Consider the following 18,166-nt stretch of genomic DNA (forward strand, 5'->3'; position numbering starts at 1 on the left):
TCCTGTGTGGAGCACCTCACTGCTTACAGTAGGGTCTCGAGTGGACAGGAAGATGACAAATGATGGCGACAGGTCTATATCCTGGTCACCAAGGGTTATCAGCACTCTTCCTCCTGTTCGCCGAACTTCGCGGTTCAGTACTGGATTCAAAACAGGATCGTAGCTTTCCACATCCTATACAGCACACGGACAAAAGCAGGTGTTAGTACCCTAGTCCAGCCAGACAGCACATCTGTGAAGCTACCTAGCTACGTAGACCCAATACTGTCAGATGGGATGGCCACAAGCTTCACGTGCTTATTAAACTCCAATTATGGGCTGGGAAGATGGCTTAGTGGTCAAAATCACGTGCTGGGGAAGTGTGACAACCAAACTGTGGATCCTCCGAATCTACATAAAGCCAGCTACAAGTAGCACCTTTAGCAACAGAAGGCAGAGTCAGGGGAACCCCAAAGCTCCAAAGCCAGGCAGTCTGGTGTTTGCAGAGGCCAAACTGTAAGACAGACTGTCTCAAAGGTGAAAGGTGAGGACCAATACTCTGAGGTTGTCCTCTGACTGCCACACATGAATTGCCTGTAGAGATACCCAATTGAAATCACCAGAAATAAGGGTTCAAGCTGGGTGTTATGGAATGTGTCTGTAATTCCAGCACTTCAGGTACCGAGGCAAGAAGGTCTTAATTTGAAGTCAGCCTGGGCCGTACACAGTAAGATCTTTTGTGAAAACAATTCAGTTCTTAGGCTGGAGACATATGCAGCTCAGTGGCAGAGTACCTGCCTACTATTTTCATGACCTGGGTTCCATCCCTACCACCAATGAAAACTACAAAATCAACTGTTTAAAAAACCACATGGCTCATGGGAACCCCACTGAACTGGACATGTCAGACTGTAACATATGCCTACCATGGCAGGAAGCTCTGTTGTGTAGTGCTGGCCTAGACTCTTGGGGTGGAATTTTAAATGCAAATGTTCTTCTTGCTGGATTAATACTTGTAAATCATAATCTCAAGGTTTCATCCTTTTTTGACATCAAACCAAGTCCAACCAAGTTCTGAGGCCTTCAGTGCTTGTCCATGCTGTGTGATTCAGTTTGAGGCCACACCAGGTGTGCTTGGAGACAGCATGTAACCCTAACCCTGAAGGGGCGAAGAACTGGATCCACACAAACCTGGACGAGAAGTGGGTTGCCAAATCTCAGAGCACTCTCCAAATTTTTCCTAAAGGCATCATCCAAGAAGCTGGTCCGTGTGATCTTACGGTCCTTGTATTCATTCATGATGAATTCTGTGGCCTGTCCAGAGGGGTCAATGATGAGTGGATACCTGAGGGTGAGGCAACACAAGAGCCAGTTAGAAGTTCAGCAGAAAGGAGAGCCCTCAATCACACAGGAGGGAGGAAGGCTGCCATCTCATCTAGGTGGTTTCTAGATATTTCCAGATCCACAAAAAGCAGACACAACTTAAATGCCTAAAGTCCAGTTATCATTCTGGAAAAATGTGGTGAGCAGAATTCTGTCAAGAGGTGAGAATGAGAACTCCTTGCATTCCTGCCCTATCAGCACAGCCTGCTCGCATGCTACTCCCCATTTATTCCTCTCCTCTCAATGACCACACACTAATTTTAGCTGCCTCTTTGGCCAGAGGCACATACCTGTTGAACCGCTTGAGCATGATGGCGTTCTCTGTGCAGAGGTCATCTGCAGGTAAGGAGCTGGCTTGCCAGCGAAGGCGCTCGTCGGCATTGGAGAGATACTCTGTCCTTGCGATGTCTGTTCGGAACTGAAAGGAGAGGACAGTTATCTCCCTGTGCCTCACAGCTGTACGACACAAGGACTGTTCGCGGGCTAAGACTATCAAAGTGCTTGGTGTCTGCGTGGCCCACATGGGTCACACATCTCTTGAGTGCCTGTTACCTGAATGTTGGCCTGTTGCAAGTGATGCGACCAGGTGGTGAACAGGTTCTGACGCATCTGCTGGTCAAAGTAGCCTGCATAAGCAATAAATGCAGCTGACAAGAGGCAGTCCCCAGCAATGGTGGACATCTGATTCTTGAAGGTTTCGCTTGTTTTTTCCCACCGCTCCCGTTCAGCGGACAAACTCTTCAGAAGAGCAGTGCTCCGGTTCACCTAAGGGAGAATCAGACGAGATGCTCAGGGACCAACACAGTGCTAGGTGGTTTCCTGATGTGAGGCGATCCAGATTATGTGTGCCAGCACAAGTGAAATGTCATCAGGGAGTAAGCCCAAGACAGAGCACAGCCTTGAGAGACTTGCACAAGCAAGGTTTGAGGTGAATAGCTGGGTGTGGCCCAAAGGGAAAATACCAATGGCCTATTTTGAGGATGCAAAAATGGAAGTGTGTATGAATGACTGCAGTGGACGGGATGGATAGTCTATAAGGTGGAGTATGGCAGGTTGGAGTTGGTGGCAGAGAAGAAAGGCACGCTGGCTTTAGGTGGTACAGTCAGCATCTATCCTAATCAGGACCCCTTAGAAAAGTGTCTAGTAAAATGCTGGGGGCCAACAGACACAGAGCTGATTCATGGAATCCAGTGAGGCGTGCGCAGCCTGAATTAATGTCTGCTAACCTCTGTTTCACCAAGAGAGGCCATGAGTACGTCCTACATGACTGGACTCTCAGGCTACACCACAGTGAGGGGCAAGGCCACCCGCTTACTTTTGCTTCGACAGCTGCCAAGTCTGCCTTGATGGCCTGGGCCTCGGAGATGAGGACGGCATACTCCTCCTTGTAGCGGGCGATGCTGGCCTCCAGGTCGCGGATCATCTGCTCCACCTCGTTGGCTTTCTGCTGGTTGTCCTTGGCGTCGTCTTCCAGCTTCTGCAGCTCATTCCGCAGAGGCTCCACTCTTTTCAACATGTCTGCGTAATTCAGCTGGGAGGGCAGGAGGGTTGTTACAAGCAGCCAGAACAAAGTATAAGGACATGTGTGAAGATGAAACGCATTATTAGAAAAATAAAGCCAGGCTGGGCGTGATGGCACACACCTTTAATCCCAGCACTTGGGAGCCTGAGGTAAGAGGATTGTAGTGAGTTTGAGGCCACCCTGAGACTACACAGTGAATTCCAGGTCAGCCTTGGCTAGAGTGAGACTCTACCGCAAACAAACAAACAAAAAAAAAAAGGGCTGGAGGAATGGCTGAGTGGTTAAGGTGCTTGCCTGTAAAGCCAAAGGACCCAGCTTAGATTCCCCAGTACCAATGTAAGCCAGATGAACAGGGTGGTACATGTGTTTGAGTTCATTTGCAGTGGGCTAGAGGCTTAGGTGTGCTCATTCTATCTGCTTATTTTTCTCTCTCCAATAAATATATAAGATGTCAAAAAACAATAAACAAAAACAACAATAAAAATTTCCAATATTATATTTTGTTGGGCATGGTGGTGTACACCTTTAATCCCAGCACTTGGGAGGCTGAGATAGGAGGATCGCTGTGAGTTTGAGGCCATCCTGAGACTACAAAGTGAATTCCAGGTCAGCCTGGGCTAGAGTGAGATAAAACAAAACACAACACAACACAACACAACACTAGGTGTGGTGGCTCATCTCATGCCTAGTAATTCTAGCATTTGGAAGGATGAACAGGAGGATCCGAAATTCAAGATTAGTGAATTAGAGGCCAGTCTGGGCTATATATGAGATGTTAGAGCCCTGCCTATAATTACCTGTGCAATTGCCCATTTCACCATGGGGCCACAAGCCAGGGAAGCCCGGTTGACAATCTCGTAGTTGTAACTGGGATTGGACATGTAGTTTTTCTTCATTTTTTCCCTTATGGCATCACTGTGAATGAGGAATTTTATTTCTTAGCATCTACATGCAGGACAAAAGTAATGTTTTTGTGAAATCAAAATGTATAGGGCCACAGCCAGCTGCCATCTAACTGCCCCGGAAGATGAGACTGTTCTCAGGTGGAAGCTGGCAATGCTGCTGAGGGAATCCTGTCCTCACCCGACAGGAGACAGACTTCAGGGCCAGGGCCAGGGCCAGTTCCTGTGCAGATGAGAACACTTGCTCTGACTTCAGCAAGGGGTAGTGCCCCATAGCACCCATAACTACTTGCAGGGATGGAATAGACTGCTGGCACAGGTGAGGAGATTGGAACAAAACCTCAGAAACATGCACAGGAAGAACTCTGACTTCTTCCAAGGGTCAATGGCCTAGAAAGGCACCTGGAAGATATGTAACCCTCACCGCCTTCTGGTGTAGGGCATATCAGAGATGACTGAACTGCTCCCTTGGGACCGCAGCTGCAGAATGTGCTGTAGGAGAAGAGGAACCCTCCTACCACCATCATCCACCTCCCCACCTGATCTCCTCGGCAGAGAAGTTGACGATGGTGGGGATGAAGTTTTCGCGCATGATGATGGAGCGGATCTGCTTCCAGTCTGTGGTGCTTTCGCCCAGCAGCAGGCAGATGGACTCCAGGGCCAGCTTCACGGCAGCAGGAGGGTTAGCCATGGACCGCACCTCCACCAGGTGCTGCTTCTTGATGGACTTCACAGCTGAGAAGCAGATGGGCAGGACGGGGAGACAGAGCACAGTAAGTGTGATGGACCACCACTCACATAAAGTTTTAGCTGGGCGTGGTGGCGCTCGCCTTTAATCCCAGCACTAGAGAGGCAGAGGTAGGTGGATTGCCATGAGTTCAAGGACACCCTGAGACTACATCAGCCTGCAGTAGAGTGAGACTTCCTTGAAAAACCAAACACCACCAAAAAGCAGACTGGAGAGATGGTTTAGCAGTTAAGGAACTTGCCTGCCAAGACAAAGGACCCAGGTTCAATTCCCTAGTACCCACTTAAAGCCAGATGCATAAAGGTGGCACATGTGTCTGGAGTTTGTTTACAGTGGCTAGAGGGCCTGATGCACCCATTCTCTCTCTCTCTGTCTCTCTAATAAATAAATAAACTAAAATAAAAAAAAAAGCAAAGTTGTAAAACAACAACAAAAGCATAACAACTCAATTTTTTTTTTTTTGAGATAGGGTCTCGCTCTAGCCCAGGCTGACCTGGAATTCACTATATAGTCTCAGGGTGGCCTTGAACTCATGGCGATCCTCCCACCTCTGCTTCCCAAGTGCTGGGATTAAAGGCGTGCACCACCACACCTGGCTAACCTAACTTTTTACAATGGGATGGGACCCCTGGCCTTGTTCATGCTAGGTATGCTCTGCCCTCTGAACTGAATCAATTTCTAGTTGATTTTTACTTTATGAGTTGGGGCCTTGTTAAGATGTCCAGGCAGCTCCTCCTTCCTGCCTTAGCTCCCTGAGTAGCTGGGATTACAGGCCTGTTGCCACCAGGCTCTGCAAAATATAAAGCTTATTTCTGCTGCTTTTCTCTACTAGAAAGAAGGGCTTCACCATGGTAAAATGCAGATCAGCATTACAGAATTCTGGCTCAAGTACCCAGCACAGGCTGACAAAGTGGCCTTTGAAACACACCACCAAGACCCCAGAGGGAAGCTTAACCGCAAGTTCTGACCCTAATGTGTCCAATGGGGCAAAGCCCAGCATTTACACACCGTTCTGGGCCTCGATGACAGCAGGCTCCACCTTATCCAGATCCTCTTTGACGCTCATCTGCTTGTCTGCGATCACCTCCTGCTGCTTGTGCAGCTGCTCCTGGATTTCCTGGCTCATGACCTAGAAAGGAAAAACAGCTTTGCATGTGTGGGTCCAGCACTGGTGACCCGCTGAGTGAATCCTCAACAGCACTCCCCACTTGCCAACACACGCCACACATTCTGCTACCCACTGACCGCTCAAGCTCATTTCGAACCATCAGACTGAATGTGCCCGGAGGGAAGGCCATGGCTGCCAGGCGTGACAGGACACACCTTTTTCTTCTCAGCCTCTTGTTGGTCTTTCACCATCTTCTTCAACTTGTCATTGGCTGCTGCGTTCTTCACCTCCAGCTCTTGGCTCTTTATCCTCAAATCGCGGCGTAGTTCTTCTACCTACAGAACATGAACCACAGTGGGAAGAGACACACAACTGCCCACTTGGGTCCCACTGCAGCACTGCCAGCAGTGAGGCCTGTGCTGTGCCCACCTGGTCCACTGTCTCCTTGATTTTTCTGAGCCCAACATTCAGGTGCATCTGCTGCTCCTCCAGCTCACTGCGCTTCTCGTGGAACAGGTTGGCGTAGTGATTGATGAAGTCCAGGTAGTGGCGAGGCGTGATGGCCATCGTTCTGCCACCTCGCTTTGCCAGGCGAGCATTAGCCTTTTAGAAAAGAAAGTTGATCTCTTCAGTCTCCAGGAAGCTCTGATCTATTGTCAACCGTCCCACCTGGTCAGCCTGCAGTGTGACCGGGGACAAGAGCTTCACTGTTGGAAGTTGGGGCACACCAGATGGCCTCTGCTCAGCCGCTTACAGGTTTTCCAAAAGCCTAGGATGGGGATGATGCCAATCTTGAGGGAAATTTTTCTGCTTTCTTTTTTCTGTTTAAGGTAGTGTCCTACTATGTAAACGCGGCTGGCTTGGAACTCAAAATTTCTCTGACTCAGCCTTCTGGGTGCTGGGTACAGGCAATGCATACATACCGAAGCTAGAGAGCCAGGCCTGCTCTGCTCTACTGTTTTGTTTTTTTTTTTTTAAATATATTTTTGTTTATTTATTTGAGAGAGGGAGAGAGAGAGAAAGAAAATGGATGCACCAGGGACTCCAGCCACTGTAAATGAACTCCAGATGCATGTGGCCCCTTGTGCATCTGGCTTACAAGGGTTTGGGAGAATCAAACCTGAGTCCTTTTCCTTTGCAGGCAAACGCCTTAAATTCTAAGCCATCTCTCCCAGGCCCATCTACTATTTTTTTTTTTTTAAGTTTTTTGAGGTAGGGTCTTATCTCAGGCTGACCTGGAATTCACTAGTCATCTCAGGGTGGCCTCAAACTCACAGAAATCCTCCTATCTCAGTCTCCCAGGTGCTGGGATTAAAGGCATATGCCACTATGCCTGGCTCCGCTTTTTTTTTTTTTGGTTTTTCAAGGTAGGGTCTCACTCTGGCCCAGACTGACCTGGAATTCACTATGGAGTTTCAGGGTGGCCTTGAACTCATGGCGATCCTTCCTACCTCTGCCTCCCGAGTGCTGGGTGCTCTATTTTTTATTGTGTATTTTCATCGTGAAAATATTATTATGCTTATATGATAAATGGCCCTGGTTGCTGCCTAGCTAGATGTCTAAAGCTGGGCAACTGAGATGGCTGTGGAAGCACTGAGTGTCAGGCCACCCACGGATTTCCTAGCAGTAGACTAGATTCACCTACCAGAAATTTTCTATAACCAGGGTTGGCAAACCAAGGTCAGCAGGTCAGAGTTGGCCTCTGCATGATTCTGAGGTGCAGCCTGGCAATTAAGGTTTACTGGCAACAGCCCCCCCTGCCATTTCCACATAGTCTATGGAGGTTCACGGAGGGTTCAGTACAATTCAATGCTGAGTAGCAGTATCAAAGACTCACAGGGCCTGAAAGCCTTGGGCTAGAGGAGGGAACAGGCGTGGGTACACAATGTAGAAGGGAAGATGGCTTTACAGAGGCAGAACTCGTGGGAGCACTTAAGGGTCAGAAGACTCCAGAATTCAGTCTGTGACAAGGATGTATGACACTACAGACGTGAGTGACAAGCATTTCTCTGGCAGTGACTAGAGTCCAGTAAGAGGCTCCTCAAGGTCTGGCTTTGTTCAGTTTTAATGCACATGGTCCCTCTGCTTTGCACACGATGCTCAAGCTGAACCCACCTGGTGCAGAGTCTGATGCACGAACACACAGCTGTTTACGATTGCTTCCCGGTGTGAAGGGGGCTGGGGAAGTTTATCATATACAACAGGCATGTAATCAGGCACAATATAGTTTGGCTTCTCCAGGTCCATTTTACTGGTGAATTCTTTGCCAACTTGATACAGCGCTTCAGTGGACCAGTCACCAAACCAATTCAACACACACCTGAAAAAGAGGCCTTCATCTTGAACCAGCTCCCAAGAGAGGGTCTATGCTCAGAAGGAAGCAAGATGCTTGGACCTAGGGCCAGCAAGTGTCAGCATTACCTGTTGAAAAGGGCTGGCGAAGTGGCCGCACGGTCCTTGAGCCCCTCTGAGGAAGGATTCATGGTGAACACGACGTGCAGGTTGCGGATCACCTGGCTGGTGAACCACTTATAGAGCTCCTCATGCGAGTCCAGCATCAGACCTTCCTTTTGGGCTCCTTCTTTGCACTGTGTCATCAGAGTGGCATACTCATCTCCTTCAAAGAGCCCAGGAACCTGTTGGGGGTGGACATCACTGTGACTCATGGGTCCTGTAACTCAGGGCCACACAACACGGTATAGCATACTGTTAATTACCTCCCCGTTGGCCAGAAGGGTATTCATTCTCTCCAGGAATCCAGAGTCTAAAACATTGGATTCATCCATTATGAATGCTATCTTTTCATTTTTACAGCCAGAACGTCTCAATACTGTCCGGAGATCTTCATCAAAGTCTTCCCCTGTGTACTTCCTATGGACCTACAGAAGCAATGGGCGAGTTAGGTCTCTTCTCATGCAACAGCTACACCAGGAATCAAGAGCCCACTGCAGGGACTAAGAGGCGACTCGACTGACCTTAATCTGGTACACACTCAAGCCATTCATCCAGGCGACAAAACGAGACAGCGTGGTTTTTCCTGCTCCACTGACTCCGATCAGCAGCAGGTGGCCTTGAGGTTGACGGAATATTCTGAAACACCGACAGAGCCAAGTGTAAGGCTTTTGTGCTTTTCTCCTCACTGGACATTCACGTCTTAAGACTTTCTTTAGGATGATGGTTACATTTTGAGTATGTCTTAATTTGAATTTGCACATTACAGCATTTGGTGAGCAATTGACACATGCCAGGTTTATGGGGGATACAAAGAGTAGTATGACGTGGCCTGCTCTCCAGACTCTGATAATATGGGAGACATGAACTCAACTTTACCAGAAAGCTAAAGGGCCCTAACTAGTATAAGGCCTACAGAGCTAGGGAAGGAAGAATGACGTTCTTGGAATGAAAGTTTGGCCAGTGAAGGTGGACTGAAAAAGAACAGAAAGGTCAGGAGCTTGGCAGAAGGGCTGAGGTAGGTGTGGGGAGGACAGGATGCTCGTGTAACTCCACACACATACTCAGGTGAGGACTGGGGCAAGAACAGAGTTCACCTGTCAATCCTGAGCACATGGTCTAGTACTTCATTGAACAAGACCAGCGGAACATCAAGTTCTTCTTCATAGAAGACTTTTAGCCTAGCTTTGACATAGTCTCTTAGCTCTTCTTGGTCTACTGGGATGTAATCCTGCAGAAAAAAGGCAAATAAATTATTACTTAACAGAAGACTTTCAGCCTAGCTTTGACATAATCTCTTAGCTCTTCTTGGTCTACTGGGATGTAATTCTGCAGAAAAAGGCAAATAAATTATTACTTAAAAGAAACCACCTGGGGTGGGGAAATGGCTCAGGTTCAATTCCCCAGTACCTATGTAAAGCCAGATGCACAAAGAGGTACATATATCTGGAGTTTGTTTGCAATGGCAGTAGGCCACCTATTCTCTCTCAGCTCATAAGCACTTAACTGGCTGAGCCATCATCCCAGCCTCAGAATGTTTGCTCTTCAAAAGGTCCTATGCCAGGTGTGATGGTGCATGCCTTTAATGCCAGTACTTGGGAGGATCACCATGAGTTTGAGACCAGCCTGGGCAACAGAGTGAGTGCCAGGTCAACCTTGGCTAGAGTGAGACCTTGCTTCAAAATAAGGTCCTATGAGCTGGGCATGGTGGCACATGTCTTTAATCCCAACACTTGGGAGGCAGAGGTAGAAGGATTGCTTTGACTTTGTGGCCAGCCTGAGATGACATAGTAAAATCCAGGTCAGCTTGGGCTAGCATGAGACTACCTCAAAAAACCAAAAATAAATAAATAAATCAATTAAAAAAAATAAGATCCAGGCTGGAGAGATGGCTTAGCAGTTAAGCGCTTGCCTGTGAAGCCTAAGGACCCCGGTTTGAGGCTTGATTCCCCAGGACCCACGTAAGCCAGATGCACAAGGGGGCGCATGCATCTGGAGTTCGTTTGCAGTGGCTGGAGGCCCTGGTGCGCCCATTCTCTCTCTCTCTATCTGGCTTTTTTCCTCTGTCTGTCGCTGTCAAATAAATAAAAACAAACAAACAAACAAAAAAAGATCCTATGAAAAGACAAACCGATAGGTAGTGTTTCCTGCAAGAGGATGGGTACTAGAGTCTGGAGTACAGAAAATTCCACTGACACTGACACATCTATCTACTTTGCTATTTCTAGCTGCTGTCACCCCTCTGGTAGGCAGGCCCTCCTTGATGACATGAGGTATCTACCTACCTATCATCTAATATGTATGCATGTATTATGATGTAATATATATACATATACATATATTTTATATATATATATACACACACACACACACACACACACACACACACACACACACACACACACATATGGGATCTCACTATGTTGTCCAGGATGATCTTGATCTCTTGGGTTTAAGTGATCCTCTTGCCTTTGCTGCCCAAGTGCTGGAATTAAAGTTGTGTATCACTATATCTAGCTACCTCAGGTATTTTAAAAAAATGTATTTTATTTATTTTTTTGAGAGAAAGAGACAGAGAGAGAGGGGAAGAGAGAATGGGTGCACCAGGGCCTCTAGCCTCTGCAAATGAACTCCAGACGTATGTGCCTCCTTGTGCATCTGGCTTACGTGGGTCCTGGAGAGTCAAATGGGATCCTTTGGCTTTGCAGGCAAACACCTTAACTGCTAAACTGCTAAGCCATTGCCCCAGCCCCTATCTCAGGAATTGTTTTTTTTTTTTTTTCGAGGTAGGGTGTCACTCTAGCCCAGGATGACCTAAAATTCATGATGTAGTCTTAGGGTAGCCTCGAACTCAAGGCAATCCTTCTATCTCTGCCTCCCAAGTGCTGGGATTAAAGGCGTGCACCAACACGTCCAGATTGTACCTCAGGTTTTTTTTTTTTTAAACTTTTTTCCCCCCTTTGGCCAAGCATGGTGGCACACACCTTTATTTCTTTTTAAAATATTTTATTTATTTATTTATGAGCGAAAAAGAAACAGAGAGAAGGGGCACTCCAGGGCCTCCAGCCACTGCATAGGAACTGCAGAGACGTTTGCCCCCTTGTGCATCTGGCTTACGTGGGTCCTGGGGAATTGAACCTGGGTCCTTAGGCTTCACAGGCAAATGCCATAACCTCCAAGGCATTTCCCCAGTCCCCCTCAGGTATTTTTGATTAAGCTTCCTAAGTAGTCTCCAGCAGGTGGAGTCCTGCTGGAGGTGTGTCACTGGGAGTACGACTTGAGCCCAGCTCTAGGTGTGTGTTCAGTCAGCTCATGCTGGCTCTCTGTTATGGATGTATGGTTACACTTCCCCTGGAATCTGTAAGCCTGAAATCAACCCTTTCTTCCCATAAGCTGCTTCTGGGTCCTGCAACCCTGTGCACATGTTCTACCGCTGCCATCTTATGACTGAGCTACTATCTTGTAACTCCTGAGATCCAACACGCAGGTCCTCTCTGTCACAGACCTGCCGGCATGAGCGGTTCGCTTTGTCCCTTTCTTTTCCCAGTTAGGAAGCTTCTGGTCATTACTGGTGTTCTCTGCATGGTATGTGCAACACGAATGCAGTTTAGTAAAGTTTCTTCATCTCTTTTACAGAAAAAGGACAATTCTCAGGTATTCTGGAAATGTCACCAACATTTTAGCACTAAGAAATATTTCATAAGGAGGCTGAAGATGTGGTTCAGCTGTTAAAGGTGCTTTTTGGCAAAGCCTGCTATTCTGGGTTTAATCCCCCAGCCATTTACTTTACATACAAATGCATGAAAATTTTCTTAGAAAGAAAGAGACCTTGTATGCATCACTTACAACTGCCTTGATAAGTGTGAGCAGTGTAGAGGCAATGCGAAGCAGAGGCGTCTTTCACTAGAACACCTTCCCAGGGTAGATCTGCTCCTGCAGTACCTGTGCGTGTACCTGGGTAGACAGATGCCTCCTGGCTTTCTCCCCAGCCACCAAATGCTCTGTGCTCAGCACTGTAACCACAGCGTCAAGTTTTTTTTAATTTTAAACTTTTGGTGCTGGGTATTGAATCCATGACCTCATGCATGTAAGGGGTAAACCCTACCAAATGAGCCCTAGCCCCCAGATTTCTAACTAGAGGCTCCTTCAAAGCAAAGGGTCAGCCAGCAAAGAACATGTTACCTTGGACAACCAGTTGCTATATAAGATGGGCCGACTCATGGCCTTCTCTTTGTCTATGTTAGGGAAATGCTTCAGAGCAACCATGTCAATATTTTCGTCAGTCCAGCGACGTTCCTCATCCTCCACGAGCCTGTTAAAAGGAGAGCGGCACGCGTGTTAGCTGCAGAGGCCTGGGAGAGAGCAGCCTGTGTGGCGGGGCGGTGTGCAGTCCTCCTCACTCAGCTTCTCTTAATACAACTGGAGGCTAAATGTAGGACTGCTTAAGTGATCTGAGGTTCTGGTGGTAAAAGTAAAAACCCAAACTACAACACCATGACATTAAAAAATACTCCTCTTTTAATTCTAGCAGTTGGGAGGCGGCGGTAGGAAGATCATAGAGAGTTCAATACCACCCTGAGACTACATAGTGAATTCCAGGTCAGCCTGGGCTACAGTGAGACCCTACCTCGAAAAACCGCAAAAAAATAAAAATAAAAATAAAAAAAACAACAACCCAAAAAACAAACAAAAAACCCCACTCCTCTAGGGGCTGAAGGCATGGCTTAGCAGTTAAGGTGTTTGCCTGCAAAGCCAAAGGACCCACGTTTGCACATGCGTCTAGAGTTCGTTTGTAGTGGCTAGAGACACTGGCATGCCCATTCGCTCCCTCTTTTTCTGTCAAATAAGTAAACAAAATATTAAAAATGGAAAGGAAAGGTGGGTATGGTGGTGGCACTTGCCTTTAATCCCAGTACTCAGGAGGCTGAGGTTGGAGGATTGTTGTGAGTTTGAGGCCAGCCTGGGTTATAGAGTGAATTCCAGGTCAGCGTGAACTACAGTGAGACTGCCTAAAACAAACCAACCGTCCATGCTGGTTAGATTGTGGTGGTACACACTTGCTAAAAAGAGGTGAAGGAGAATCAGGAGACCAGCCTAGGTTACATGTCTGGGCTGGGGTGGTGGCTCAGTGGGTAAAGGTGCTTGCTTGCTGCCTACTAGGGTTCAATTTCCCACTACCCACATAAAGCCAGCACACGAGTTTTGAGTTTGTTTGTAGCATCATGATACTGGGGAGTGCCTAAGCACCCATACATACTCTCCTCTTGTCTTGCAAGTAAAACATATTTTAAAAAGAACTGGAAACAAATTTGGTTTCTTTTTCTTTTCTCTTCTTTTTTTCTTTGACAGGGTCTATGTTGCTCAGACTAGTCTTAAACTGTGTTTAAGTAATCCCCACCTCAGCCTCCTAAGTTTATGGGATCATAAGTACACATCGTCAAACTCAGCTCACATTATGTTTCTAAGTCTGCTAAAACCAGATGATCGAGTCTACATACTATGGAAGCATCAAGGGGATACAAATAGGGAAGGAGCATCAGTCTAGCCCAGGCTGACCTGGAACTCACTCTATAGTCCCAGGCTGGTTTCAAACTCATAGTGATCCTCCTACCTTGGCCTCTCAAGTGCTGGGATTAAAGGCGTGTGCTACCACGCCCAGTGATTTGTTTTGGTGTTTTAAAATATTTTTTGCTTATTTTATTTATTTATTTGAGAGTGACAGAGAAAGAGGCAGAGAGAAGGAGGGAGGGAGGGAGGATGGGGGGGGGAGAATAGGCACGTCAGGGCGCCCAGCCACTGCAAGCGAACTCCAGCTGTGTGTACCCCCTTGTGCATCTGGCTAATGTGGGTCCTGGGGAACTGAGCCTCGAACTGGGGTCCTTAGGCTTCACAGGTAAGCACTTAATTGCTAAGCCATCTCTCCAGCCCAGTGATTTGTTTTTTAATTTTCTTTGTTGTTTTTTTAATTTTTTTTTTTTTTTTTTTTGAGGTAGGGACTTGCTCTAGCCCAGGCTAACCTGAAGTTCACTATGTAATCATTTCAGGGTGGCCTTAACTCACAGTGATCCTTCTACCCCCGCCTCCCAAGTATTGAGATTTCAGGCATGTGCCACCACACCCAGCTATTTGTTTTTTAATTTTTAAAAATTATTTATGAGAGAGAGAAAGAGACAAACAGAGAAGGAGAGAATGGGTACACCAGGAACTCCAGCTGCTGCAAACAAACTCATGTGCCACCTTACGCATCTGGCTTATGTGGGTCCTGGGGAATCAAACCTGGGTCCTTTGGCTTTGCAGGCAAATACCTTAACCACTACGCCATTCCTCCAGCCCCAGATAAATATTTTTTTAAAAAATTAAAAAAAAAAAAAGGCTAGCCAGACATTGTGGTGGCTCACGCTTTTAATCCCACCACTTAGGAGGCAGAGGTAGGAGGGTCACCATGAGTTCGAAGCCATCCTGAGACTACATAGTGAATTCCAGGTCAGCCTGAGCTAGAGTGAGAGCCTACCTTGAAAAACCAAAACTCCAGGCATGGCTGTGCACACCTATAACCCCAGCACTGGTGGGAGTAAGGGGAAGGGCAGAGGAAAAACAAGAAGCTCCGGGTCCAGTGAGAAGCTCTGGCTCAGGGAAATATGGCAGAAGAGCTACACAGGAGAACACGTGGCACTGTTCTCTGGCCTCTGCACATACGCACTAGGACACACTCATCTGCACATATGTGCGCATTCAAAATGGACTGGAGACGTAGGCCAGCTGGTAGAGTGCTTTCCTGTACAAGCATGTAAGACCCTGGATTCTATTCCCAGTACTGCATAAAACTGGGGAGAAGGGCTGGAGAGATGGCTTAGCGATTAAAACATTTGGCTGCAAAGCCAAAGGAGCCCCCCCCCCCCCCGGTTGATTCCCCAAGACCCATGTAAGCCAGATGCACAAGGGGAGGCACGTGTCTGGAGTTTGTTTGCAGTGGCTGGAGGCCCTGGAGCACCTATTCTCTCTCTCCCTCCCTCAAATAAATAAATAAAAATTTTAAAAAGTGGGGTAGAAGATGACCAGTAATTTGAAATTATCCTTGTCTACTTAGAGTTCAAGACTAGATTGGGCTAGAAACATTGTTTGAAAAAATACAAACAATTGTTGGGCACATGCCTTTAATCCCAGCACTAGGGAAGTAGAGGTGTAGAGGATCGCTGTGAGTTCAAGGCCACCCTGAGACTACATAGTGAATTCTAGGTCAGCCTGGGCTAGAGGGAGACTCTACCTTGAAAAACCAAGCAAACAAACAATCTTGGCATGGTGGCGCATACTTGGAGGCAGAGAAAGGAGGATTACCATGAGTTCAAGGCCACCCTGAGATATTACATAATGAATTCCGGGTCAGCATAGGTTAGAGTGAGATCCTATGTAGAAAAGACAAACAAACAGGGGTTTGGAGAGATGGCTTAGCAATTAAGGAGCTTGCCTGCAAAGCCCAATGACCCAGGTTCAATTCCCCAGTGCCCACATAAATCCAGACGCACACAGTGGCACATGTGGCTAGAATTCATTTGCAGCAGCTGCAGGGTGCAGAGTGCCCGTTCTCATTCTCTCTCTCCCTCAGTCGTGGTGGCGCACACCTTTAATCCCAGCACTTGGGAGGCTGAGGTAGGAGGACTGATGTGAGTTCAAGGCCAGACTGAGTCTAAATGCAGGTCAGCCTGGGCTAGAGCAAGACCCTACTTTGAGAAGCTGAAACAACAATGATGACATCTGGAACATAATTTTCAAGGCACTCTGAAAGCTGAGAGGAACAACTCTGAGCTGTAAGACGCATGCTGTGACTCAACTGGGGAGCTCCTAGTGCCAACCTTCAGTACTCAGCCCCTGTAATCCTCCCCCAGCACTGGCCACCTAACTCACAGGGTGAAAGGGAAGCCAAGGACCCAGACATAACGGAACAGCTCCACTGCTGAGAGCAGACTGAGGGTGGTGGGACAGAGCTGGAGTTGGAAAGCAATTTACAATGCCAGTGAACGCTATGCCTTGACAAAGTCAGCAGCAGGAAGGGAGCAGGTGTACCTGCTAGCCAGTTAAAGGCTTACTACAGGACCTTATCCAATCAGTCACAGATAAGGATGGGAAATCTTAGGGCACTGTGATCTATTATACTTCCAAGTCAAGATGCAAGGATGTCCACAATGTCTCTCCTGTCCACTGTGAGCACCTCTTAGCTCCTGCATAGGCAGGCTGGCCTCTCATGGATGCCAGTGCAGATAGTCACAGAAGGCAAATAGGGGAGAATCTAACCAGGATCCCTGGGCTCTCCTTACCTGTCCTGGAAGAGACGAAGGGCTTCATGTGCCCAAATACGAATGAGGCCTTCAACGGGCAGAGTCTCCAGGGGCCTCAGTGCTTCAAAGATCCCTCTCACCCACCTAGTCATCTCACGGGGTGAGTAGATATAGTGGGGCTGTGTGTCTTGTGTGAATCTCTCCTGCAGGAGAGAAAAGGGGAGATTATGTAAGCATCTAACATGTGCAAAAGTGGTTAAGGTGAAGCGCTGCAAAGCATTTTTATATTAAACATAAAGCCTGTAGACCTGGAATGTGAACTAGCAAACACCCTTTAAAGCAGGGCCGGAAAGATAGTTTAGTGGTTAAAGTGTTTGCCTCTGAAGCCAAAGGACTCAGGTTCGATTTCCGAGGACCCATGTAAACCAGATGCACAAGGTGGAGCATGTGTCTGGTAGAGTTCGTTTGCAGTGACTGATGGCCCTGGTGTGCCCATTTTCTCTCTCTACCTCTCTCTCTCAAATAGATAACAAAAAATTGAAACACTGCTCAGAATAAAGGAAGATCCAAACTTTTCACCTTAGGTGGAAATACATTTTAAGATTTAGCACTGGGCATGGTGGTACACGCTTATAATCTAAGTTTATTTTTGACTACATATGATTGATTTTGAAGCACCAGCCTGGGCTACATGACAAAGACCTTGTCTTAAAAGGTTTTCAATGTCTACACAATAAAACAACGATATTCTTCAGAAAATACTTAAAAGTTAAAATCAATGAGTGATAGAGAAAGTACTTGCAGCCTAGGATAGGCAAGAACTAAGGAAGTCCCATGAGCAAGACAGACGTATTGGAAAAAGCAGGCAGCCGGTTGCCATGGTGGAGGCTGACTCTGAGCTCACTAGGAATGAATGAGGTTAGCCTTGAACTCCTGATCCTTCCACCTCCACCTCCCAAGTGCCTCAGAGAAAGGCTCTTGGCTCAAGAAGAACTCATAACAAAGCCCAGTCTTCCTTCTTTTTCTTCAGGAGATTGAACCTAGGGTTCGCACATTCAGTCTTAGACTTGCTAACAAGTGCTCCAACGCTGAGTTATATCCCCAGAACTCTTTATATGAATATTTTTTCCTTTGGTTTTTTGAGGTAGAGTCTCTCTCTAGCCCAGGCTGACCTGGAATTCACTATGTATTCTCAGGGTGGCCTCAAACTCACACCGATCCTCCTACCTCTGCCTCCCAAGTGCTGGGATTAAAGGTGTGCACCACCACGCCTGGCTCCTTTGTATATTTTATTTGCAGCAGGGTCTCACTAAGTTGCCCAAGTTAGCCTGGAGCTCATTTTGCAGCCAGGTAAGCCATGAGTGCATGATCCTCCTGTCTTGGCCTCCAAAAAGCAGGATTTAGGTCTGAACCACTAGGTCCAGCTAAAGCCCAGTCTTTCAACAGGTTCCTCAGCTGTAGAGGATGAGAACTTCTGGAGGGCAGACTCAGCATACCTGAGACATGGTATAGAACTCCACCATGGCTGCAGTGAGCGGCTCTGCGTACGTGCGCAGGGAGGGGATGAGCCTCAGCATGGCTCTGTTGAAGGTGCCATAGATCTGCGTCAGGGAGGCAGGTCCTGGGTAATCCACATACACAACAGGCACATGCCGCAGGAACCTGTGCAAGGACAGTCCTTCTCAGCACCTCCCCACCAGCACAGCCTCAAGAGTGGCAGCATGCCAGCCAAGAGTCACTGTCCTGGGCTGGGTTGGAGGTCTTTTACTAACCCACCTACACATGTCCAGGTCAAATGAG

General features: G+C 47.4%; 1 protein-coding gene across 1 annotated transcript in view; it reads right to left on the minus strand.

Moving 5' to 3' along the window:
* Dync1h1 (dynein cytoplasmic 1 heavy chain 1) overlaps window positions 1-18,166 on the minus strand; it is a 75,876-nt gene that overhangs the window by 9,539 nt on the left and 48,171 nt on the right. The window contains exons 41-58 of the mRNA XM_045153897.1: window positions 17,863-18,028; window positions 16,406-16,569; window positions 12,276-12,405; window positions 9,191-9,324; window positions 8,618-8,732; window positions 8,360-8,521; window positions 8,064-8,278; window positions 7,758-7,962; window positions 6,072-6,245; window positions 5,858-5,977; window positions 5,543-5,663; window positions 4,326-4,521; window positions 3,682-3,799; window positions 2,678-2,893; window positions 1,915-2,127; window positions 1,653-1,780; window positions 1,171-1,324; window positions 28-174 (exon numbers count right to left, since the gene is read on the minus strand). Coding sequence (XP_045009832.1) covers window positions 28-174; window positions 1,171-1,324; window positions 1,653-1,780; window positions 1,915-2,127; window positions 2,678-2,893; window positions 3,682-3,799; window positions 4,326-4,521; window positions 5,543-5,663; window positions 5,858-5,977; window positions 6,072-6,245; window positions 7,758-7,962; window positions 8,064-8,278; window positions 8,360-8,521; window positions 8,618-8,732; window positions 9,191-9,324; window positions 12,276-12,405; window positions 16,406-16,569; window positions 17,863-18,028 — 2,878 coding nt within the window. The remainder of the gene's footprint in view (window positions 1-27; window positions 175-1,170; window positions 1,325-1,652; window positions 1,781-1,914; window positions 2,128-2,677; window positions 2,894-3,681; window positions 3,800-4,325; window positions 4,522-5,542; window positions 5,664-5,857; window positions 5,978-6,071; window positions 6,246-7,757; window positions 7,963-8,063; window positions 8,279-8,359; window positions 8,522-8,617; window positions 8,733-9,190; window positions 9,325-12,275; window positions 12,406-16,405; window positions 16,570-17,862; window positions 18,029-18,166) is intronic.

This window comes from Jaculus jaculus, chromosome 7, assembly GCF_020740685.1.
Source record: "Jaculus jaculus isolate mJacJac1 chromosome 7, mJacJac1.mat.Y.cur, whole genome shotgun sequence".
Lineage (NCBI taxonomy): Eukaryota > Metazoa > Chordata > Mammalia > Rodentia > Dipodidae > Jaculus > Jaculus jaculus.